The 26,614-nt window shown below is 41.6% G+C and overlaps 1 protein-coding gene across 2 annotated transcripts in view; it reads right to left on the bottom strand.

Moving 5' to 3' along the window:
* Positions 1 to 3,513: 3,513 nt before the first annotated feature.
* Positions 3,514 to 26,614, bottom strand: part of GAD1 (glutamate decarboxylase 1) — a 41,858-nt gene continuing 18,757 nt past the window's right edge. For both annotated transcript variants that reach the window (XM_078070980.1, XM_078070979.1), the window contains 11 exons: positions 19,626 to 19,738; positions 18,409 to 18,524; positions 18,245 to 18,324; positions 17,967 to 18,021; positions 16,554 to 16,670; positions 15,327 to 15,391; positions 11,679 to 11,757; positions 10,421 to 10,570; positions 8,004 to 8,111; positions 5,785 to 5,874; positions 3,514 to 4,994 (listed from right to left, as the gene is read on the bottom strand). In XM_078070980.1, coding sequence (XP_077927106.1) covers positions 4,821 to 4,994; positions 5,785 to 5,874; positions 8,004 to 8,111; positions 10,421 to 10,570; positions 11,679 to 11,757; positions 15,327 to 15,391; positions 16,554 to 16,670; positions 17,967 to 18,021; positions 18,245 to 18,324; positions 18,409 to 18,524; positions 19,626 to 19,738 — 1,147 coding nt within the window. In that variant the 3' untranslated portion in view covers positions 3,514 to 4,820. The remainder of the gene's footprint in view (positions 4,995 to 5,784; positions 5,875 to 8,003; positions 8,112 to 10,420; positions 10,571 to 11,678; positions 11,758 to 15,326; positions 15,392 to 16,553; positions 16,671 to 17,966; positions 18,022 to 18,244; positions 18,325 to 18,408; positions 18,525 to 19,625; positions 19,739 to 26,614) is intronic.

Genomic DNA, 26,614 nt, shown 5'->3' with positions numbered 1-26,614 from the left:
GCAACACTGGCCTTAAAGGCAGGAAACTGGAAAAAAATTAATATATCCACCCCCTATAAATGGATAAACCAACTGAAGTATGTTCATGCGATGGAAGAGCTGTAAAAAATGAATGAGTTCTGGCTGGAACCATCATCAAAGGTAAATCTCAAAAACATGAGGCCACCACATAAGGCTGTGACTGCAGGCTGTGGCAATGGGTTCAGTAAGCACTGCAGTCTATTCTACGCTCATGTGCCAAGCTGTACACACTGGCACACGGATGCCCGCCCCTGAAGGGAACGGTGTCTTTTTAATTTTTTTTTAACTGCACAAAGACCCTCTATAGGTTAGCTCTGGTCCCACAAAATCATAAGATTTTGAATAGAAAGACAAATCAGAGAAGTACATATATTCTGTATTATTGTATTTCTATAAAGTGTGAAGCCAGGTAAAACTAAACAATAATGATTCATATATATGTGGTAAAACTATATAGAAAAACAAGAGAGTGATTAACACAAAATTCAGACTAGTTGATTATTTCTTGGGAAAGGGGAAGTATCCAGTTAGGAAGGGTTCATGATGGGTTAGACAGCTCTAAGATAGATAATACTCTATTTCTTTGGCTCAGTAGTGGGTACTCGAGTATCATGTTGTCATTCTTTATCCTTTACATGCCTGTTTTTTTTTTTTAAAAACCTCCTTATATATTCCACGTAATGATTTTAAATAAAAGGCACTCCACCCAAGAGTACTGCCTGAGGAGAAGGGCTCCCAACAAAAGGTTTGGACAGGGTAGCTTGCCAAGGGGCGCAGAGCTGAGGGTCTGAGTCCTAAGTAGCCACAGGAGGGGAGACGCTGACTGCCTCATGTGCAATGAGGCGGGAGGACCTCAATGGGATGCATCAAAAGTGCTTCATGAAAAAGCAAAACCACAGCAAGATGGGGCACCTGGGTGGCTCAGTCGTTGGGCGTCTGCCTTCAGCTCAGGTCATGATCCCAGGGTCCTGGGATCGAGCCCCGCATCAGGCTCCCTGCCCCGTGGGAAGGCTGCTTCTCCCTCTCCCACTCCCCCCATTTGTGTTCCCTCTCTTGCTGTCTCTCTCTGTCAAATAAATAAATCTTTAAAAAAAAACACACAGCAAGATATGACTATTAGAATGAAAACGTATGTCCATATAAAAACTTGTACACACTTGTATACAAAGGTTCATAGTAGTAGTATTTACAATAACCCAAAAATGGAAACAACCCCAATGTCCATTAACTGATGAATGGGTAAATAAAATGTAGTATATCTCCAAGTGGAATATTATTCAGCAATAAAGGGAATGAGGTATTGATAAATGCTATAACATGGATGAACCTTGAAAACATGCTCAGTGAAAGAAGCCAGTCACAAAAGACCACAGATTGTGTGATTTCATTTATATGAAGTGTCTAGAAAAGGCAGATCTGTAGACAGAAAGTAAATGAGTGGTTTCCAGGGGCTAGAGGGAGTGTTTGTGTGAGAATGAAGAGAGACTGCTAATAGGTATAAGGTTTCTTTTTAGGATGATAAAAATGTTCTAAAATTGATTGTGGAAATGGATATACATCTCTGTGAATATACCACAAACCAGGGAGTTGTACACTTTAAATGGGTGAATTATATGGTCATGTAAATTATATCTCAATAAAACTATAACTAAAAAAAAGAAAGGCTAAGTTTTTAAAAAATTGGTAATACCAACTATCAGTGAGAATACAGAGAAATTGGAAAATTTGTACATTGCTGGTGAGACTGCAAAATGGTACAGCCATCTTGGAAAACAGTATAGCAGTTTCTTGTAAAGTTAAACACACTCTATACCGTATGATCTAGCAATTCTATACCTAGGTATTTACCCAGGTTAAATGAAAACCTATGTTCACACAAGTCTGCATACCAACATTTATAGCGACTTAATTTTAATTGCTTCAAAGTGCAAACAAGCCACATTTCCCTCTGTGAGGAAATGGATAAACACGCTGGTACATCCATACAAATGGAACACTATGCAGTAATAAAAGGAACTAACAACTGATGCAGACAACAGCAAGGATGAATTTCAAATGCATTGTGTTAAGTGAAACAAACCAGACTCAAAAGGCTGCATGTTATATGATTTCATTTACATGATGGGAAAGGCAAAACTCTAGGGACAGAAAACAAACCAGAAGTTGCCAGGAATTAGAGACTGGGAGAGGTGCTACATATAAGGGGACAGGGGGACATTTATTGGTGTGATGCACTGTTCTAGATCTTGATTGTGGTGGTGGTTACAGGACTGAATGGGTTCATTAGAACTCACAGAATACTATACACAATATACTATAAAGAATGAATTTTATTGTATCTTAGATTTTACCTTGATAAAAGAAAAATCCCCACCAACCCCTACGCCCAAATGGTACCATGAGAAAAAAAATCTCATGGACCAGAGGCCCTGATGCTAGATGAGAATTTATCAGCTACCTAAAATTGTGCTTTTTTTACTTTAACCCCTCTGCCCCTAGGGGAAATGCAGTAGCTAGGGAGCAGAGATGAGCTAAAAGAGTAAAAAAAAAAAAAGAAGCTGACCTTGTCCCACCACCAGCCTGTCTCCCCCTACCACTGTAGGATGGCAGCCTAAAACAGTGCCGGACCAAGGGAGGGGAGAAACTCTCTGTTGTATAAAAACTTGAAGTCTTCCCTTGTTACATTGAGCTGGACATTTGATTGCTAAAATAAAACTGTTCTTGTAACTGAGAGGCCAGAAAAGCTATGGGATTGACCTGAATTCAAACAGGGGCATGGGGAAAGAATCATACCACGGAGGGGATTGGAAGGAACAGTGGCAGAAAGAATAAAGTGACTTTATGATCATCTCCCTGTGGAACCTGGTCTTACTTCAACAGTTAATCATGCGGTCAGTATGCTAATTACAAAGGACTCTTATCCAATCCCTCCACATGCTGAATAGAGAGCTCCTTGTATTCCAAATGAGTGAAATAGTATTATTATAGCTTAACAGAATGTAGAAAGCGGGACCTATTTCCTGATGATCCAGCACCAAGACATATTTCCTGAAAAAGTGAGTCAGGCCCACTGTACAAGCATGAGCAGCAGCAAGGCATGATTCCGTGATCGTAGAGGTAGTCAGATACCACAGACGCCAAATGCTGTAAGATCCCCATTAGAAGGAAAATTTGTCTGCCACGCACAGCACTGTAATCCCGGTGCCTAGAACAGTGCCGTGCCTGCGTGCCGTGGAACTCCAAGATGCAAGTAGGAAAATGAGAAACAGGGATGGCTTTTCTTTCTCTGGGCTTGAATTGCAAATTTTATTTAATTGCAATCAGAATGATTTTACAGATCGGGTTTGGGCACCTATGACAGTGCGTTGAGTCCCAACTTAAGAAGGGTAGTGAGCATCACCTAAAGGCAGCTGGTGGAAAGGGGCTGGGCTGGGCTCTGATCTGTAACCATCACTGGAAAGCTCTGTGTATGAAACACAAACTAGAAGAAAATTTTGTTCAAATTCTCCATGGAGAATATTTTTATTTATTTATATTCTTCTTGCATACTCTAAAACGCACAGTGTGAATTTCCTTTCCTCAAAAACAGTTGTGAGCCTGGTCAATTTATGGGAGCTCTTCAGAAGGTCTTCGGAAACGTTGCCTTAGGTTTGAGCTAAGCGAGTCACAGAGATTGGTCATGAACTACTACAAAATTACAGGAGATCTAGTTATTATCCAACAGTTACTAGAAAAGCATTGAGAACACCAGACATATAGCCAGACGGAGAGGGTAATAGAAGAGCAGATGCTATTTAAGTCATGGGATTTCCATACAGATGATTCTATGTACAGTATCAGAATTCTCTTACAGACAGTAAACTTATGCTTTGATCATTATTTTAAGGGCACTCTAATATAAATACAAGTCTCACTAATTTTAATCTTTTTTCTTTGGCTCACAAATGCACGAAAATACCATAAACAGTTTCCCGAACTTACTGCATTAATATATAAATAAGATACATTACAAATGGGAAGAAAATACAAGACGCCTCTTTAGCATGGTAAATCTCTGAATATAAATAAGCAATTATTTCATTTACCTACAATTTAAACAGTTGTCGTTTACCTATAATTTAAACAGTCGTTGAAATCATTACATGTGTTCTTCCCCTATCCCCCAAAGGTCAGACAACAGAAATATACACAATCTACACAAATTAGTCCCCCAAATACAACAACAGCACACCTATAACAATGACTCTGCTATGATTTTCCCCTAACAGGATACTAATGGAGAGGGTGTGACTCTTGTCACCTAGTGGTACTTTGTTTCATCTGTCATCACCTCAGGTAGGAGAAACACTGACAACGAGGTCAACTCTCGCCAACAGTATGTCCCTTGGTCCCTATGACACAACATCTTGAAAAACATCTTTCCTGGGATTGTTGGGCAAGCTGGTTTGCAGCATGTTTGGCCCCTCAGTAACCGCTGAAGGTAAAGTTAGTTCTCTTGGAGTGAGAGACATGCTGTGATCTATCACCAAGCCATACTCACGATGATACATACATATACATAGAGAGAGAGACGTATATATAACTGTACATATATACTGGGTTCCTAATGGGCAACTTTTTAAAAAGAACATTATTTCCTACTAACTATAACGAGCTTAAGTAAGGTTTAAACAGTATTCTTTGAGATATTATATTTCCCCTCAATGAAATAGCCTATGTGGTTTAGCCATTTATAGAGGTTGTTCTAGAGTGCCAGAAGGAAAAGGAATTCCCATAAACTCATGGTCTGTGGAGGGCAATTACAGATCCTGGCCCAGTCTTTCTATCTCCTCAATGAGGAAGTCAATATCAGACTGCGTGGCGGCTGGGTTCGAGATGACCATCCGGAAAAAGTTGGCCTTGTCCCCCTGAGGCTGGTAGCCAACCATGGTCGTGCCAGACTCCATCATCAGCGCTTTGATTTTGGGGGCCACCTTGTGATGGAAAACAAAACAAAACTCAAGACCAACATTAACACCACTCTCTTCTGAACAATGCAACCCATTTCTTAGTTGGAAAAAAGAGCCATTTGCTTTTTACCATCTGTATCCATACTGGCACGAAGGCAAATACTTTATACCTGAGTTTCTTCGGGGGTTAATGTCCAATGACTGAGACTAGCCAATCATAAATTCCCTCAGAAACTACTGTGCGACTGAATTTTGAAAGTCAGTCATAGAACAGTGATAAAATAAAAAACAAAAACAAAAAACTCTTATAGGCTGCAACACAAATTAAGGCTTCTGAATAATCCAGAACCCAGGATCTTGTCTGGCACATAGAGCTGTGCTCAATGAATATTTGTTAGATGAATGAAATATTATATAAATTCAATGCTAATACCAACAACTACAAATAATAAACTGGATATAGAAATCAACAACTAGAACGAATCAGCGTTAGAGTGGACTTGAACTTAGTAAAAGACATTTTAATAGACAGAGTTTAATATGGACGTTCCTAGGAATATGTATATCATTCAACTGTCCTGCATACAGCAACACCAACCTAAAACAGGGATGTGTCCTTTAGAGGGTCCCCCTGTATCTGAATCACAGCAAAGGGACAACCCAGATTCAAAAAGAATATAACAAGATGGCTGCCTACCACCCCAAGTCTTTATTTTTTATTTTTCCTCCATTAGAAGGACACATTAAAGGGTGGATGTTCTGACCGGTTAGAGAAATTGCATAGGGTTAGATGAGACAAGGAGAGATTCCATACCCTGTGTAGTTTTTCCCGTCGTTCAGGGCTATCCGGAATGCCCCTGAGGCTTTGTGGAATATACCAGAAACAGACATTTGTATGCTCAGGCTGCAGAGATTTTCACAAACAAACAAACCAGAAAATTATGAGAACTTGAAAGAAAGTTATTCCCAAACCCCTATGTGCCCTTGGTGGAAGGCTCTCAGACCAAAAAAAAATTTTTTTTCATAAAGGTCTTCAAGTCCATCTTGAAGGCAATGTTACTTCTATACTAGGAAGAACAATGCCTCATTTATCTAGTCATATCTAGCAAGAGAGCTGCTTCCTATAACCAATTTTCTAGATGACCAAAGGTTACTACCTTTTTTTTTTAAAAAAAGATTTTATTTATTTTTTGACAGAGAGAGAGACAGCGGGAGAGGGAACACAAGCAGGGGGAGTGGGAGAGGGAGAAGCAGGCTTCCCGCTGAGCAGGGAGCCCGACGTGGGGCTCGATCCCAGGACCCTGGGATCATGACCTGAGCCGAAGGCAGACGCTCAACCGACTGAGCCACCCAGGCGCCCCACCACCTTTTTTTTTTTTTTTTGATTTGATTTATTTATCTATCTTAGAGTGTGTGTGTGTGCGTGGACGAGTGGGGATAGGGGCAGAGGGGGAGGAAGAAGGACAAGCAGACTCTGCGCTGAGTGCAGAGCCAGATGCAGGACTCACTCTCACAACCCTGAGACCATGACCTGATCTCACAACCACAAGACCATGACCTGAACCGAAATCAAGAGTTAGCTGCCTAACTGACTGAGCCACCCAGGCACCCCATTCATGATCTCAAAGTTACCACCTTTAAACATTGAAATGTTAAAAAATTATTACATTTGGGCAGTTTTTAAAAAGAGTATTATCTGTCTTGCCATTTTGTAGTACCTCATATATAGAAGAGGCTCAGCACAGTTTATCTGAATACTGAATATGTTATGAATTTATTATATTGATACTGAATCTTCTCTTGATGACTCAGGATTATTATAATGGACACTAATACCATGTCTAAACCATAAGATAGGTCTCACTGAGGTGCCTAGAACTCTTTAGTGTCTCTGCTCTAAAACCTCCTATCCTTTTCCAGTTCTTCTGCATTCTTACCATAATTTTTCAATTTCCTTCCACACTGCTGTTTATCATTCTGCCTGCCTCTACCTGGCTTGAGATATCACATTTGTCTCTAAACTGCTAGAATATTCAAAATAGTGTGAATACTCCAAGCGCGGTCCCATACGTGAAATGCATGAGCACTGTGTCATTAAGTTGAACAGCTCAGGGCTTTTTCTTCCTCATTGGGTGACTCTCCAGCACGTTCCTAATAGTTTAGATTGCCTGTTAAATAGACTAAGTTGAATGTAGGTGGTGTTATACTGGTTTATACTGGCTCCCATTCTAACTTTCTTTATCCAGCTGTGAACTCCATTAAGTCAGCCACAGTGTCTGTTTTGGTTACTACTATATAACCTAGTTCATGGCATGGGATCTAGCACCCAGCAAGCATTTAGTCAATACTAGTATGACAAGTACCTTATCGTGGGCAATGTGGATATGAACTCAGGGCAGAAACAAAAAAAACTTTTTTAAGAGAGAGGGGGTGTGGGGGAGGGGAAGGGCAGAGGGAGAGGGAGAGAGAGAATCTTAAGCAGGCTCCACGCCCAGTGCGTGAGCCCGATGCACGGCTTACACTCACAATCCTGAGATCATGACCTGAGCTGAAATCAAGAGTAGGATGCTTAACCAACAAAGCCACCCGGGTGCCTCAGAGCAGAAACAATTTTATCTTGCTCTCCTCATAATGAATCTATGTAAAGTAGAACTTCATTTTAGAACCAGTCTTGGGAGACAACGTTATACCCACCCTATAAACTTCTTGGAACTGAGAAATACTTTATCATGGAGGTTCGACACAATAATAAGACATATGTAGGAAAGATAAAGGATTCAAACATGCCAAGTAAAGAGTTCTTCTCTGCAAAGGGCTGGTCAAGAGCTGTACCATTTTAGAAAAGGCAAGGGCAAAAGTCATCCCAATGCTATCAAAAGAGAAGTTCATAGACACAGAGGGAAATAAATGAAGAGTACATAAAAATAAAAATTCAGAAGCAGCTTCTGGCAATGTGGGAAAATATGGCTTCAGGAACATCCCTCATTAGATTTTCTGGAAATGCTGTGTATCTAGTCCATGATGACAACTTACCTCCCCATCAAAAACCATCTCAAATTCTTCTCTGTTTTTAATCTTGGCATAGAGGTATTCAGCCAGTTCCAAGCATTTGTTGATCTGATTTTCAAATCCCACTGTGCCCTGGTTTAGAAAAAGAAAAGTCATGTTGGTTGGTGATGGGTTGCATTTTCCTGCAATGAGCAATTGAGAAAGCTATGCTGACCTTGTCTATTGGAGTTACACATAAGAGTATTCTTGGAGATGGTTAAGAAGAGCTACCTAATTAAATGAGTACAGTTTCTTCACAGCACCGAAAACAATAAAAGGAAGCACATCTACTCTCTTTGGAAGGTACTCTAGCTCTGGGCAGTTAGTCTCAATAGGACTTTTAGCTTCCTTCTAGTTACTCACAGCCCGGACCTGAAGCCTATTGTTAGTTTGCTTTAGAATAGTGCTACTCAAAGTGTAGCTGTCCACAAACCGTACGTAACTGGCGCATGCAAATATGAGAACAGAAATGAGATTAAGCAGTAAGAAATTTTAATAGCATTTTGACAGAGTAATTTTATGTCTACTGACTCTAGTTTTAAAAATTGATGTTTAAACTTTATATAGTTTTTTCATTTTTCCAGCAATTCATCATCATTTATTGTATTGGTCCATGATAGGTTAAACAACAACAACAACTGGTTCTTCACCACAGAGTTTGTGAAATGCTACTTTAGAACCCACCTTCCCAGCCGTAAGTCCTAGCCAAGCATGTCCCCATACTCCCTGGCAGGCTACCTTGCACATAACACAGTATCATCTCTTTTCGGTGCCAGGCAGGCAGGCAGGTGGGGAAGCCATTGGTTTTAGTACATGCCCTGAGATTGCAGTAGTAGCTCTAGCTATTGACAAACTGGCTGAGCTCAAGTTTCAACAGCCAGCATGGCTGATTAATAACAGCGGCATGGGGGTTGTTGAGTGGGTCGGTGTTAGCAAGGTGAGCAGATGCACAAGGCTGGCTTGTGGATTGTTAATGGACCTGGGCAGAATCCAACACAGGCAAAGCATGAGCCTCCCCAAGTAGTCACTGCTGAGTGTGATACCTTGGCCAGTCCACTTTCTTATTTTATTTTTTTCTTTTTGAAAGATTTTATTTATTTATTTGTCAGACAGAGAGAGAGAGAGAGAGAGAGAAGAGAGCACACGTATACAAGCAGGGGGAGTGGCAGGCAGAGGGAGAAGCAGACTCCCCGCTGAGCAAGGACCCCAGGACCCTGGGATCATGACCTAAGCTGAAGGCAGATGCTCAACCAACTGAGCCACGCAGGCGTCCCTTGGCCAGTCCACTTTCCACTTGAGAAAGAAGCCCGCACTGGGGTCCCACCTCAGCAACCAATTCACTGTGCGCCAAACTCCTGGCAGATGGTTCAAGAGGTTATTGTTAGGCAAAATGAAGACATAAATTACTGATGTAGGCCACATGGTCATTATATTTCTAAATGATAGGGCTCTTTCTCTTGTTGCAATTCATGGCTATTTATATGCTTAAAATACCTATGATTACTTTGTGGTAGAAATCAGACTATTTCTATATTAAGACAAAATGACTTAATGAGGAAAAAAACCAATAATCCATCAAATCCTTCCTACAGAAAAAACATTTGATTAGATGTTTTGCTGGAAAACTTTGTTATTTTGGTATTAGTAGATACAATCTTAAATGTGGAAATTATTAAAATTACTCTACAGTAGGTAAATAAAAACAATGGTTGCAATATAAAGCTGTGAAATCAAAATTGCCTTAGTTGATTGCATACTTTTGAAACAAATAGTCGAAATGGCAATCCTCTCCCTCACCCATATTTAGGGGGAGATTCCAATAGTTTGCTTTTTTTTTTTTTAGACACAGAAATGCAATCCGAAAGGTTGATGAATGTAGATGCAGCATGCCTTAGTCTAGCAGTAGGATTTCTCAGAATAAAGTATGCAGTTTTCCAGAATAGCATATAAAGTACAAATAATGGGAAAGCCATTATTTAATAGAACTAAAAACTGTCACATATCTCCCATGATTTGAAGCCTCATAAAGAAATTCAGGGTTCTGCATAGAATAATGCAGTAATTTTATCTCTCTTTCTCTACCTCTGCACTAAATAATTTCAGCATCCCTAAGGATTATGGAGAAAGTCCTTATCTTGGCAAAATTTTTAGTTGTTACAAGAGAAAGTTACAAGAGAACTCCATGTTAATTCAAATTGAGGAGACTGAATGGAAGGAGGGAGATTCTGACATAAGGGATAAAGTGATCTCATTTGCAAACAAAGAAAATACAGTTAACTCAATTATCTAGATATTGATTACACACACATTAAATTATCTGTGATATATCTTTGCCTCTCTTTTGCCAGCCAGCCTCTGCAAATTGCATTTCTGCTCTATGTCCTGAATTCTCTCCTTTGTACCTTTGCTTTCCACATCAGCCAGAACTTGAAAATGTCCACGTGGCGGCCACACTGGATCGCCTTGTCCCCAGTGTCGTAGGAGACATCATACTGCTTGTCCGGCTGGAAAAGGTATCCAGCACACATCTGGTTGCATCCTTGGAGGATACCCTATCAGGAAAAGCAAGACAAGCTTGCATCTGTATTCGTCGGTCAGAGATGTGAATGGCTTTGGAACAGGGCTGGTGGGAAGGAGGGACTTGGGATCACATGCAACCTTTCTTCTAATGTCTTCATAAGACCTTGCATTTGTTCTGATATCTTTCTCAAAAACCACCCTTGGAAAAACTTCTGCCCCTTTCTCTCTGTCACTCTGACTAGAAAATGATTTTTTAGTCTCAAATGCTTACAAGAAGGGACCCACCGTCCCCTCTAGGGAGCATTTGGGGTGTTTCGGGTTGTTTCCAAGACTGGGAAGTTCTATGGCATTCAGTGGACAAGGGTTGGGGATATAAACTCCCTGCAGCGGGTGGAACAGTCTCATGCTGTGAAGAATTTCCCTCCCCCAAAGTGCCCCCCTCCCCAAGTCTTCTAGACTTTTCCAGGATCTCCTGTAATGTTAACAGACACTCTATTAGGAAAGTAGTAAAGGGCTTGGGCAGGTTCTGGCTCCTACAAGCTGGAGACAGATTTTTGGAATGCCTCAGTGTACACACATTTTATTGGAGCAACAATGCTTTTGAAAGCAGGGTCCTATTATTAGACACTTAAAGAACTAACTTATTTACAGAAGCTTTTTAGTCAACATTCCTTATTGTCCTAAGTTGACATTTGCAGTTGTTGTTCTGCCTAATTTACTTCAGCTCTTGGGACCACACACGCATGCTAAGAATTTGTAGTATGTTTAGGGAGCACTTTTTGTGTTCACTGAGGTGAGGGTTGGTGGCTCACCCAATGGCGCTCACTTTTGCTTGTACAAACAGGAAGGAATGAGCAATGAAATAACGTCCTTACAGTCTCCGTCACTTAAAAGGCCCTGAGCGCCGAACAGTAGGAAGGGCAGTAGAGGGCAAGAGCCAAGAGGAGGCACGAGCTGGCTGTAGGCTCAGAGACAAGGGCAGGAGAGAACTGCAATGGTAGTTTCAATGGGGCTGTCAATCTTGCGTGTTTGTCAAGTACAGGAAACCAAATCCAAAACAGAACGAAAACACGCTTTTCTCCTCTTGCGCCTCGTAAAGGACACTCAGGCTGCCGGCTCATCTGTGGAGGAGGTACAGACCTTTTCCTTGACGAGAATCGCAGAGCACTGCAACAGCACGCCCATCATCTTGTGAGGGTTCCAGGTGACTGAGTTGGCCCTGAAAGAAGCACATGACACACTCTGAGGAGAAGGTGCAGGAGTCAGCGAGAGGCAACTGTCCTCTTGAGGAAAACGCCACCCGTTGCAACTGGAGTCGGTATATACGTTTTCGATGCCTACTCCCCCAGATTGGCTAATCAAACAGTAAACAAATATTTTGCAGGCAGTCTCAGGGTCCTACGTTGCAGACTGCCTCTTCTAAATAACTGCTATTAATAATAGCTAACATTCACGAAGAGCGTTTATTATGTGTCCTATTGTTCTGAGAGCTTTACAGGCATTATATCAGTATGGTATGGTGGTTGGGAACTCAGGCTTTGGAGCCGGACTGTCCAAACCTGAATCCTGGCTTTGACATTGGCGAGTTTGGGCAAGTAACCTAACTCCTCTGTGCCTCAGTGTTCCCATCAGTAAAATGGGAGGGGGGAATAGTGTCTCCCTCCCAGAAGTTAATAAAGGATAAATGAGTAGACACATACAAAACGCTAATAACCACTCCTGGAATATCTAATTCTCACAACAACCCTATGATGTAGGGATTCTCATCCCCTCTCTTTTACATGGAGAAACCGAGGCATGAAAGGGTTAAATGCATCACCCAAAGTCAAACAGCCGGGCAGTGCCAGAGCCAAGATTCAAGTCCAGGGAGTCGGACTGCAGAGCCAGCGCTCATAACCCTTCCACCAGCCTGCCTCCCTCTTGGCAGCGGACCCTGGCTTCCCTCTGCCTTCCTGTCCTTATTTATCAAATGGGCTGGCGATGAGGAAGCATGAAGAGTGACACCTAAAAGCAGGGATCACTTGGATAACTCTAGATTTTGACTCCTTAGCAGCATTGTTGAAGTGCCAAATGAACAGGATCTTGCCAGTGTAGGTTGCAATGATGGCTGAACAAGCAGGGTTTCCTAGCAACCACATCAGTCGTTCAGACACAATAAAACGGTTAAGGAGCACACTGGCTAAGCCATTCCAGAGACAACTAAGTCGAGTGCCTGATGACTAAAACGGGGTAACTTGCTTCAGTGGTTTACAGACTCCTTCCCAATGGCCTGGCCCACAGCCTGGCCCCACTTTCATACCTGTGAAGGATATTTTCCCCAGATACAGCTCTGAATTATACTGCCTCTGTTCTCCCTAGAGCTAAATCCTTGCTGTGAATTTTTAACCTCTTCATCTTGGTGAGGTCCTCTAGATGGAGAAATAAACCTGAAGTACTTTTCGCCTTTGCACATAGTACGGTAACCTTGTGAAAGAGACCTGTGAAGAATTCTTTAAAAAGGTGACTAAATGTTTATCACAGTAAAAATCATCAGTGTCGGGCCATATTTAAAAGGTAGTGGATTTAATCAATTTTCTCATAGCTATCATTCACTGAGTCATTAAAAATTTTTTTTAAATATTTTTTTAAAGATTTCATTTATTTATTTGAGAGAGAGAATGAGAGAGAGCGCGCGCGCACAAGAGTGGGGAGCGGGAGAGGGAGAAGCAGACTCCCCGCTGAGCAGGGAGCCCAATGCGGAACTCGATCCCGGGACTCCAGGATCATGACTTGAGCCGAAGGCAGTTGCTTAACCAACTGAGCCACCCAGGTGCCCTAAAATTTTTTATTTAGATCTCATAAAATGTCTTAAATGGTTTTTTGAATGTCTTAGAGGTCGGAAGTAAATGGTTCTTTGCTGTTCCAAGTATAAAGTAACAAGACATGATATGGATTCAATTTCTTTTAGAAGACGTATGTGCTTTAAAATGTTAGAAAGATCTGTGCAAAATGTTTCAGTTTTCCTGGACTCAAAGATGGAAAATGGAAATTGCCTGAGAAATCTAAAGTTCAGTTGGACTGGCTCATCTACATTTAGTATATTATCCTCCAAGTCATAGGGTCATATAATTATGCTTCAAAGAGTCCGTCCTACTCACCTTGACCCTGGCCTTCCAAAACTGAAGGGAAGAGGCACAGTAGAGGTAACTGAAACTCAAGCCAGAGTCCTTGCTGTGAGAGAAGCCACTGGTGGGTTTTCCCTGCTCCCAGCCCACCTCTCCACTTCACTCTGCTCTCACCTCTTCTACTTTCTCCAGCCACACTGGCCTCTTTGATGGTCCTCCAATTTGCCAAGAACAGTCCTACCCCAGGGCCTTCATACTTGCCCTTCCACCACCTGGAATACTCTTTTATGTATCCTTGCTTCCTGTCTCCCTTTATCCCAGTATCCACTGCAGTGTCACATCCTCAGGAAGGCCTCTGACTACCCTCTCTCAAATGGCATGCCTTTGTCCTTACTACCCTCCTTTATTTTTCTTTACTATGAGGCAGACTGAATATCTCCTTGTTTATGAACAGCTAGCTCACTGGATGGTAAGCTTCAGGAAGGTAAATCTCTTAGTTGATAACACCTTCTAGATACTGCCTTATTTTTCCTACATGTACCAGATACACATTTTTTTTAGAAAAGTGCCATAGATGGCTAGACTGAAGGCAGGTAACTGAGTATTCACATCCATGCCTGCCTGGCTCATGACAGGTGCTCAGTAATATTTGCTTAATGAATAAATGAATCGAAGTGAGCTCGTTTTGGATCAAATCTTTGGAGTCAGGTTAAAATCATGTTTGGTTTATGACTACATTCTCTCTGATCAGAAGCTTCTGTTCCTGACACGAAATGTGCCAGGTTAGCAAGTGAACACAAGAAATGGTTCTAATTCTAGCTAGTGGGGTAGGGACCTGGTTCTCCTAGGTCAAGGTAGGGGTGTCCTGGCAGCAGTGAATGACTTGGGAAAAGCCCAGATGGGTTTCGATGCCTCAGTGCTCCTCTGGGTAATCTTCTTTGCCTCTTCAGCCCCTGTAGGTGACAGGAGAGGGGACTGCCATTTGCAATGGGTGCAAGATCCAAATATGCCAAAGGCTTTGACCGCCAACCAAATAAACTCAGTGATTGAGAAGAACAGGGAACAAAGGGGGGGCTTCAGTTTGGGAGCTTGTGCAGAAATGGCTCCTATACTGGGCCAGAAAAAATAAAAAGTAGAATGGGTTAGGGAAAAAAAGTCATATTTAGCTTAGAACCACCCACTGAACTTAAATGGTGAGCAAGAAAATAAATTAGTTAGATCAACTGATCAACTGAGTTAGATCAACTACATTAGTTAGAACTACCCCACTCTCAGCAGTAAATTTAATGAGAGAGAAGAGTGGACTGAATCCGGGCCCCTTTCTGTGCCCTTGGCAAACTCTCCCTTAGCCTCTAGATCCCTGCACTGCTTACTTTCTCTTCTCTACCAGCTGGCCACCTAGCAATCACGTCTGTCGTGCTTACCACATTGTGTTGTCACTGTTTACTTATCTTTCTCTCTTTCTAAATGGTGAACTCACTGAGGACTCGTTTGACTGGGAATCATTTTTGATTTCCCAGGGCCTAGCATACAATAATTGCTCAGTAAATGCCTACTGAACTAAGGTGGACCTAGTCCGATGGAAGTAAGACATTGGGAATCAGGGTGGGGAACATCAGCGGACGGGGCGGCCCAGCATGTCTGACGGCCTGGATGAAAGGCGGCCCTGAGTTCAGGCCCTTACCTTTCTATGCCACTGAGTTTGTGGCGGTGCTTCCTGGACATGAGCAGCCCGCCGCCCCAGGCAGCCTGTGAGGACAGAGACAGGGGAGGGAGGGGGAGCAGTGACATTTAAGACTCACAAACCAATCACTCCACACCTCTAGTAAAATATGAAAGAGAACGTAAATGGTGAAAAGCATGAGTTTGTTTGACAAAAGGAACCCACACTGATTGTTCAACCAGTGGCAGTTGTAATTATTTATCATCTGTCACTTCTTCGTCAAAAGTTCCTCCAGGTTAACCGCAGAGGGGCTGTGCAAATGATACAGATAAATCGGGTCTGAGCCTGGGGTGCCAAGACCCAAAGGCCCAGCATCCTGTGGAAAGCCGAGGACACTCAGTGAGCCCCACCATGGCTCTGGAAGTGACCCAAAGGACTGGAGCCTGCCATCCGATTCTCCCTAGGGTAGAATTCTAAGGGCTCCTGAAAAAAAGTCAGAAAGCAGCAACTCTGCCGGGCTCGGAGGTCCCACAACACGGAGACATTTTTGTGGGTACGCTGATGCATGTTTACTGAACGGCTTGGGACACCACATGCCACAACAACAGCCTTTGTTGGTCATGTGCTCAACAGTCGGGCAAATTACCCAACTGTCCAGTTGTGAGAAGTTATATCCGTAAGAGAATGGAGAGAGAAAAAGGAAAAAATACACCCAGTCTCACGTGTGGAAAATGTACCTTTTATGTTCCTAGGAAAATTTGGGACTAAATCTCTTTGTTGATAACACCTTCCTATAGGGCCATATTTTTCCTACATGCAGATACATGGGTTTTTTTTTTTAAAGGGTCATAGATGGTTAGACTGAAGGCAGGCAGCTGAGTGTCTGGATTCACGGCTACTTTCTGTACGTTGTAGCTTATACTTTTTTTCCCTCCGAAACCAGCTATATTCCACTCTGTAGCCATTTGTCTAGACACAAGCTTCCTGGAAAGGTGAGGGGGACTGTATTCTCACAAGGACCGCAGAAGACAGCGGTGGGCCAGGGGGGAGCCGGATGAGTCCTAGATGAGGTACAGGCCTGTAGTATGTCCCCATCATGAATGGCCGGCTGGAGGCCACAGGAGGGCGAGCTGATGGGACGTAGAGGGAGGGCTGGCTGGGGCATGGGGAGAAGCTTGCAGCAAATCGTAAGGCAGAGCGGTTTCCACCCCCTAACGGACTGGCTACACTGTGAGTGATAGCACTTACATCGACATGTAGCCATAGGTTATATTTCTCACATATATCTGCAATCTCCTGTATTGGATCAAAAGCTCCATACACCGTCGTACCAGCAGTTGCATTGACATAGAGAGGAACAAATCCCTACAAGGGAAGAAAGACAGGCTGATGAGTCTTTTTAACCCTCTCCTTTCCACATGAAGTAGAAGAGCGGCAATAGCCTTTCTTTCTAACAGAGATCAGCTAAGCCGATGTGCTGTCAGATACGGTATCTGGGAGAATTCTTTGTTGGTCCATTTACTCATTCGTTCAACAAATAGCTTTTGAGCAACATTTATGCGCCAGGCCCTGTTTGCTGAGCTGTAGAGGACTACGGCAGTGAGCACAACAGATGGAGATTTCTGTCCTCATGGAGCTAACATTCTAGTGGGGAGTGACAGACAACAAACAAAATTAAAGCAGCAAAATACACAGTATGTTCAACAGCGATAAGCTCTATGGCAAAGAGGAAAGCAGGAAAGAGTAATAATAAGTGTTTGAAGTGATGGGCGGGTAGCTCTGAACATCATCTGGGTATTATGCATTTTAGAAGCTGTGTTGCTCTAAGGGTATTGATGTAATAATTATACTGAGGCATTGTTTGGTTATTTAAAACACAGTGGAAGCTGAAACATTCACGAACAGTCGACACAGTAAAATTTTCACGTGAACAAGAAATACATGAGTGAGTGGAGTAATAGGGCTAAGACAGGCTTGGGAGAATCTAGGAGTCCTAGGTTTTTTTCAAGCTCAGCTCCACCCATGCCCGTTGCTCAGTCCTAGTGACATTTCCATCCATCTCCTCTACTGCCCAGCAAACAGCTAAGGCTAGAGAATGAGGTACAAGGATGTAACCAAAACAACGAGTTGGTAAATGCCTGATAGCTACCTGGCAGTGCCTTGTGGATACATCTGTTGTCAGGTTTTTGTTGTTGTTGTTTAATAGAATTTATTGAGGCTAGATTCACCAAGTACCATGGGCCATCTGCCAAGGCATGGAAGCACTCTGCTCAACAGAAGCCTAAGCTAAAATGGTATTTGTTAAAATGAGATTATACCTAACAAGTAGCAAGTAAAAAGCTCAATTAGGCTGTATCTTCATGATGATTGGGTAGTGGATTTATTGAAGTACATCAAACTAATCACTTGGCATAATAAAGATAGGACAAGTGGCTTAATTAAGACTGAGTTTCTCATTTTAAAAAAAATGACATTGTATAGACACAGGTTTAAAGTGGAATCATCTCAAATTGGAAATAAGCAAATACCTGACATTATAATTTTAGAAACACAATAAAATTACCTCTTATATTATCAAAGACTTTTATTGTCTAGGGCAGAAAGAAGATATTTTTAAAAATTTGTATTCACCAGAGTTTAGGTGCAACACAGAGTACATACCTTTTGCTTGGCATCAAGAATTTTTGCCTCTAAATCAGCTGGAATTATCTTCCCTCTATAATTATTTAAAAGGAAGAGAAATTAAAATGAAGAATCAATGAGATTGCACATGAAAAAAACTTCAGCAGCAGCAAAAAGTAATTTAATCGGATATTTTCAACAGACCATTAGCAGCTTGGCACACTGTACTGAGTCAGTGCTTAAGCACAATAAAACAAATTTAACAGATGAACACATTTAATACATCAAGAACCTAATATTCACTCTCCCCTGCCTACCTTTCATTGCACTTTATCAAAATCACATTGTCAGTTCCAAAGCCAAGTGCAGCTCCAGCCTTCTTTATGGAATAGTGACTCTGCAACAAACAGAGGATTGAGGTTAGAAATTAGACAGTCCCTTGTAAAACACCATAATCCACAAGCAAGAGCACCCAACTCACGTGTTCTGAGGTGAAGAGGACCAGTTTGGGAACGGCCGCCATGCCCTTTGTCTTAACTTCCGGGAAGAACTTGTAGCGAGCGGCCATGATGCTGTACATGTTGGAGATGGCTCCCCCTATGAGCAAGCGGATACATTGGGAGATATGAAGCTCCATCATTATTGTTTCTAATAACGAAGACTGAGCTGGTGTCTTAAGAGACAAGGGAGGCAGAAAGGGGAGGGACAATATCCTGATAGGTTTTGCTGGCTTCCCTATTGCCAGGCTTCCCTCTGGTCCTTTTGCCTTGGGAATACGAGTAGTCACACTCATTACCAAAGCCATCTAGGCAATTTGGCTGGAGGTGATTCATGTACTCCAAGGCCCATTCCACCTGAAGCCTAGACAGAGATGTAAGAGGTGGCAATGGCAGTGGCTGCAAAGAGACAGGTGAGTTACAACTTTCCTGCTTTGACATTCTGCTCCATCTATTTACTGAACAAAGATGAATCTATTCTCTGAGTCAGAAAGACAGAAAAAGAGAGAGTAATGGAGCCTACAGAAGGAAACAGTGACATTGCCTGGATACTCTCCTCAAAGAATAGCTCAACTGAGTTATTGAGTCATTTAGGAGAGCTCTAAGTTTATTAAAATAAAACTAAACTTGTGTTTACTTAAATAAAGATCACAAGGAGAATGGAAGTAACTATCTAGATATGTCTGGCAATTCCTTGACAATTAAACAGGCAAATTCACGGCCAACTTGAATTGCCTGGACAATTGTAATTCTTATTTCTTTTCTTCCCCTTGTACACAATCATGCTGCTCTGACACCACCCCACAGTGCTTCTTACCTTCAAGAATATCTGTCCTTGTTTTGAAGATTCTTATTGTATTTACATCAAACTAAAGAGTCAAAGTAGATACACTATTTTGGCTGAAATTGGTTAGTCAGTTGATAATGTTGATTCACTGATTCCCAGACTAAGCAAATTGTTCTTGATGGACTAGTTGTTTAGCATGATTTGAACACAACCTTTGTCAGCTTTTACAGCTGAGGCACAGGCTCTGTTAGTGCACGTAGTACGCAGCATTCTTGCTAGCCTTCGCCCTGACAAAGACAGGGCAGGAGTATTGAAAAAAATATCTTTTAAGGTCGTTATTCTTTCACAAACTCACTTTATGTTTAGTGTTCTACAAATCTTGAGGAGAGTCAGGGAAAGAGAAGAGAAACATACCAGGAGAAAATATCCCATCACCGTCTTTACTTGACCATCCAACTATCTCTCTCATCTTCTTAAGTGTTATTTGCTCCATGAGGACAAATACTGGTGCAATTTCGTATGTAAACCTGAAAAGGTGGTGAGAAAAAAAATGAACATACAGAAGTCATACCACTTGTTTGGGGAACACAGATGATAGGTTTAGTACTTGTACTTGGGTTCTAAAAAAAGGTGTATTCAAAACCCCTAAAACATTTATTTCCTGGAAATGCAGTAAGTCACCAATCATAAAATATCAGAAACCAGCCTGGGTTACCTAGAGAGGTGGTGGAAGTGCCTGCTCTGTGCTTTCTCATCAACAAAATAGATTTTTATCTGAATGGAATGTCTTAGATGTGGTCCACCCAGAAAAATAGAAGGAAAGAAAATGACTTTCCTGGGTCTCCTTCACCTCTAAGATCTAAGATGATGCAAATGTTAATTGAAAAAATGTATTCTAAGATCTACATAAAATTGGTTTGCAACTGACCGAAACCGACTGCCAGTTTCATACTTGTAGAATCTATAAAACCCAGAGCCAAAATCTATCTTTTAAAAACAATGTAAACATCTGAATGCTAACTGTGAATCTAATTGGAAATATTGACCCAGGTTTTAAAGATCTCAATATAATTATCTACATGGTTTTTCTACTGATAATCCCCAAGGACAGCTATGTTTCTATAATTTCTGAAGTCAATATCCGTCAAGAATAATTATAAGTGATGATTTTCTAATTACCAATTATAAATAATAAGAAGATAGTCAACTGGCATACACAGCTAACTGCAGGCTATCAGATATCCTGGTAGGCTAGCTTTGTCTTCTAACAAACCGATTTAGAAGTAGCAAGCCATACTCTTCTCAAAGCAATTGAGAACAGAAGCACAGTCAAATAGACTAGTCATTGAAACAAGATTGTGTTACCAAGGATAGGGCTTAAGAGAATTCAAAGAAGGCCCATCCATAGAAAATTAAGCCAGAAAACAAAAAGATATTTACTGACTCTGAGGCTCTTTGTCTTTCTGCTTTTTGTTTGGTCTTCTTAAGCATTAAAGCCAGTGGGCTCGGCTCAGACCATGCTTGCTGAAGAGAGATTCCTAGATTGACTCAGCCAAGTGATATGGGGATTGATTAGGGTGTTTGGGCTGAACATCAATGCTGAGGACTAATGGGAGTTCTTGCTGGCTTAATGATTTAGAAAAGCAATTTGCAAGGATGAGGTAACAATTGTACAATAAGACACAGGTGAAGCTACTAAGTTTTAATCATGGAGTTGGGGGGAAGCAATCAAATTAATCACTTGGTGGTAAAAGAGGACAAAGAGATCCTGGAGGACACTCAGGATATATCTGTTGGTAGAAGAATTTTGTTTCCAAAAAGAATATGTCCATTTTCCTTGGGAGGACCCTTGAAATTTAGGAGGAAGACCCTTGGAAATCATGTGTTCAGTTACCATCACCTCTGGAGGTCACAATCATGCTTTGGTTCTGCTCTGAGCCCCATCACCGTAGCAACCAACACTCCCTCATGTCTGATGGCCTGATAAAGGAAGAAGAAGAAAAGGATTCCTGGTTTAGCCTGTGCTGCTGAGTGCACCCAAGAGGCAAACTCATGATGTGCTTCCAACCATTCTTGAACAAACGTGGTATCAATAGTGCCACTGAGTTTTGGAAATGTTGGAATGGCAAAAATGTTTGCATGGTGGAGAGGTACTGGTGGCAGTGTGTGTGCTGGAATTTCTCTGGGAAAAGGCAAGGAACAAATGGAATCACACACCATAATATCAGAACCTTATCAAGGATTAGATGAAAGCTGAGTGGGAGTCAAGTCAGTGTTAGATGGCCAGGCAGGAACCACATGGGGAAGGGAGAAGGGATGGCACTGAAGGCCAGGGGGTTGGTCCACTTCATGATTTAAATCAATTTAGATCCTAGGTTTGTATGAATTAGTGATTCTATGTAAGGACCAGGAACATGGCCATTACTCTCAGGATTAGGCGGAAGAGTCTAGAGAGTTTGATCATGAGACTATTTGATCTCATCTGTTTCAGTTTTCTTATCTGTACCAGGTACCCGGTTCCTAAATTTGTCTCTCAGTTTTGTTCAATAAATACATATTGAGTGACTATTCTCTGTGAGGTGGCATCTTATGTACTGAGGAGACAAAGATGTTATGACACCATTCCCAGCCTTGAGGAGGAAACTTACTAGGATGAGTCCAGCATCTGCTTCTTGGCCTTGCAGCATCCTGTTTGACAGTCCCTGCTGGGGTCTGAAGGACCAGTTATCCCATAGCTAACACCAAGCTTATTCTGATCCACGGCTTTAGTCCTGACATCCTCTTCTGGAAGCTGATAGATTGGTCCATGGCTGTTGATCCTCAGCCAAGCCTGACAAATGGGCTAACATAGCGTTCTCTGTTTCTGACACTTTTCTTATCCTTCCTTCCCATCCTGGACCATGTTAACAACTGGGAGTCTGCCTATACCCAAAGCCTTATAGAAGGCCTTGAAGTTCACCCTAGAGCAGTGGTTTTTAATTGGGGTCATGGAAGCCTCTGGGAATCCTAGGAAAGCTATGGTCCCTCTCTCCAGGAAGAAAATGAGGATATGGACATCATTTTTGTATTATAGGAGATTCTTTTCTTGCAACCTGGACTCCAAGTTAGGTACCCTTTCCCTAAATGACAGATAAAAGTAAATAAAGCCAAGAGATCAAAGGTCAAATATGGATTCAAAAGAAGCTGGTTAGATGCTAAAGCCAGAGTACAAGATGACATTTCAGAATCAGAGAACAAGAAGTTAAAACTGCAAAAGGCTGTGGGGTGAAGTTAAGAACATGGGATTGGAAGTAAGGGCTCAAAACAGGATGGTGACGATCATGAGTGACACTCTAAAGGAGAGTTCAGAGACTTTCTATGTTCTGAGTAGGGTAGTGGGTCTGCCCTTTTTAGTGGTTCAACTCAACTTCTTAGTGGGATTCACTCCAAACTAAGGCAAATCGTTAAGAAGCTGTATTTCTCTTGTGGCAAAGTTTGCTGGTTGCTAACCAGTGTCAATTTCCCCTTGCTTCATTCACGGTTGCAATTCACCTAGATCAAAGGCTACATTTTCTAGCCTCCCTAGGTGTGGCCATGGGACTAAGTTCTGGCTAAAGAGATGCTATGGGAACTGTTGTGTGGAACTTCTGAAAAGGTTTCTTAGAAGGAAAGAGTGTATTCCCTTTTTGAGCGCTTGCCCTCCCTCCCTCCTCTCCTTTCTTTCCTCCATCTCCCTCCCTCCCTCCCTCCCTCCCTCCCTCCCTCCCTCCCTTCCTTCCTTCCTCCCTCTCTCCCTCCTTCCCTCCCTCCCTCCTAATTCTGGAACACATAAGTGATGGCTAGAGCTCCAGCAGCCAGCCTGCACCATGAGGTGACTCTGAGTATGAGAGCCACGTGCTACAGTATGGATTGGAAAGTCACAAGGAACCTGGATCCCTGGTGACTGTCAAACTGGGAACTTCTTTAATCAGAAAAAGAAATAGTTTTCTATGTGGACTCTCTAACTATACACTCCTCTTAGATTTCTCCTTCTTACAGATGTGGCAGGTGGCCCATCTTCACCTTAAAAGATAACATGTCTGAGGGGAAACTTAGTGAGGCTCTCTGGTTTCCAGAGATAATGACATACAGAAACAAAAGAGCTGGGAGGCATCTCAAATGGCGACAGTGACCTGTGTAGTGGCTGCCCCTCCTAGGTGTGTTCATTGCACCTTGCATACACTGGGCACTTAAGACTGGCGCCTTCTCCAGGCTTCAGAGCCGCTCTATAGGATGGATATTATTATCTCTCATTTTCTGAAGGAGGAACTGAGGCTCAAAGAAATCCAGTGATTTGCTTTAAGATCTCAGTATGTTTCAGAGTCAGAATTCCCAGGCTTTTTACCTCCCAGCTGCTTTCCTATGACAAACGAGATCTGCTTACTGCAGGTTCCTCTCTAACAACCTGCCTAGCAGTACAAAATGACTGATAACTCCCACAGAAAATTTCTCCTGTGTAATTTCTATGAAAATAAAGCACGGGATACTTGAAACCATAACCTCATAACAAAGGGCTGTGATAGATCTTGCCACTGAGATCATGTATTGTCATTAGGTGCTTGAGGGAAGGCTGTTGTTTGCACTTGGGCACTGCTCAGCCTGCACAGTTGTGCTCAGGAGCCCTGTTTTGGAAGAAAAGAGCTCGACATGCCATGAACAACTACATATTTGTGAAGTCTTCTTTGGGTCTTCACTGGGTCCTTGCTTGGAAGAATAGATCTCAAAGCTATATGCACAGGCAGGTGTAAAAGCATGAACATCAACATTCTTTCTACTTTCTGTGAGCAGTCAGATCCCTTAAACTTTGCTACTTGAATTGGGAGACTGGATAGTTCTTTCTGAAAGACTATACTGAGGAATATAGTTGTTACTATTTCCAGTGCCACCCAAATGCAATGATAGTGCAGGTCATCAACATGAGTATGTCACTAATTAAATCCTACTCTGCCAAAGACAAATCCTTTTGTCATTCTTTCCCAGGTTTATTCTGAACACTGTCCGCAGTTGGAGAAGAAACTGTCCCGAGGGAGCAAATTTCTGCATCAGCTTCTGACAGTGCTGCCACATTTCATGATCTTCCAGGGGAACGGACTTAGAACAATTTCTAGATAATAGTTATTACTTCTTCAGACAATGCCTTGTCTCTAGAACTGACAGAAACTATTTCACTATTTTAAATAACCTTCTCTATCGATCTGCTGGAATTGGGTCATATTTTATAAATATCCACTGTGTTCAGTACAGCTGCAATTACTATGTGCCATTTAGTTGGACTGGCCTTGACCTCAGATGGCTGGGACATATTTTAGTGTTTCATGGCTGAGCTGAGGTAAGGAAAGAGTAAGGGTCTTGATTTTATGAACACACACAAAAAGGAGAATTTGTGAGATCTCTCTGATTGAAGAAAAGCCTGTTAGGAGAATATCTGGTCATGAACGGTTCAAAAGAGTGAGTTCCTTTTATTTACCTTGAGATTGGGATATATGCACTTAAAGATGCTGGGTGAATTCAGAGCCTATGTTAATATGAGTACTTGGGCTTTAATGGATATATACCTTTCACTCTATTTTTCTCATTAAAAAGTTGTACTTCCCAATTTCTGAAAGACTTAGTGGGTCTTTCAGATGGGAATTCATCAAATTACTACTCATCCTAGTAGTAATTTATTAAACAGTGTGAGATGCTCCAATTAAGCATTAGTGTCTTTTTTCAAAGTTCCTTAGTGTGAGATGCTCCAATTAAGCATTAGTGTCTTTTTTCAAGTTATAATTAGTACATTATGATGTCTGGGCTTGCTGATATATTTTATCTCACAAATCATACCACAGTAAAGGTTGCAAAGGCAAGTTTTTTGTTAGAGGAGGCCATATAAGCACTTGTATCTTTGACCCCAATTCCTCTTGGCTCTTCATAGCCTCAGTGCTCCAACACAGACACTCCATGAAGTTAACCATGACTTGCAAACAGGGAGCATGAAAATCATTTTTGTTTCCAATTAATTTAGTCTTTTGTGCCTTTTAGCACTAAAGGCTTCACTTGTCACATTTGCTTTTAAAAAATTTGTCACTGTTGTTTTAAGTTAGCAAACAAAGCAGGAATCCTTAATTAATAGAAACTTTTCTTTCTTTTTTTTTTTTTTAAAGATTTTCTTTATTTATTTGAGATAGAGAGAGAGAGCACAAGCTGGGGAACAGAGGGAGAGGGAGAGGCAAGCTCCCCACTGAGCAGGGAGCCAGATGCGGGCTCGATCCCAGGACCCTGGGATCATGACCTGAGCCAAAGGCAGATGCTTAACCAACTGAGCCACCCAGGTGCCCCAGTAGAAACTTTTCTGAATGTAGTTAGATATTTTGAGTCACAGCATTAAATAGCTTTGGCACACACATGTATCAATGTATAATTTTAAAAAAAGATTTATTTATTTATTTGAGAGAGAGAGAGAGAATGAGAGCGCATGGGAGGGGCAGGTGTAGGGTAGAGGGAGAGGGAGAGTCTTAAGGAGACTCTGTGTTGAGTGTGGAATCCTACTTGAGGCTTGATCTCACAACCCTGAGATCACAACCTGAGCCGAAACCAAGAGTCGGATGCTTAACCAACTGTGTTACCCAGGCACCCCAATGTATAATTTAAAGTGACTTTTCAGATTTTGTGGCTGGTAGTAGCTTGTTTAAGAAAAATAGAATACCTGGAACTTCAATAACTTACATTTTATCTTGATATCAAATGGAATTTCTCATTTTAAACAATATGTCCCTTTCACCTAAATTTGTTTTTCAAATCTACTTTACCATGAACTTAAAAAGTAGATGGTTATTTTCTAAGTATTTCCACAGTAACTAAAACTTATATAATTCTTATGTAGCTATTTAAAGAATTATTGTTAGAAACTTGTTTTATTATTTTCCCCTGGATACTTTAGTAGAATGTGGTTCCATGGGCTGGGTGTATAGATAATCCTAAAATATTATCACAGTGTTGAGAGAAAAGACAGTACTCAGTAGGCTATAATGACCCTCCATCAACTTGTAACCCGTCTTGTCTCCAAAGAGGGCATGTGTATGTAGAGGAAATTCTGGGGTGACTGCAAGACTACCCAGGAAGTACTTGCACCCCAGGACCTTAGAGTCACTTTCATATAAATGTATAAGAAATTGGAAATGAATGAAGGCTTTGTCGACCCAAACAAGTATGGAAAAAAATGTCAAATTTAGAAAAACAATGAGTTACTTTGAAAGGAATATATATCACTATCAGTTGAATTTTGTTTTAGAATTTTTAGGTAAGCAATAGGTTGATCAAACTGGTTTGTGGCTCTCTGGCAGCTTTAACTGTGAAGGAAATATAGCCCTAAACGATGAGGACCAATCTACTTAGATAGGAAAACG

Source organism: Halichoerus grypus, chromosome 4 (assembly GCF_964656455.1).
Source record: "Halichoerus grypus chromosome 4, mHalGry1.hap1.1, whole genome shotgun sequence".
NCBI classification, from domain to species: domain Eukaryota; kingdom Metazoa; phylum Chordata; class Mammalia; order Carnivora; family Phocidae; genus Halichoerus; species Halichoerus grypus.
The sequence above is the reverse complement of the archived record's forward strand: the minus strand, read 5'-3'. Positions and strand labels throughout refer to the sequence as shown.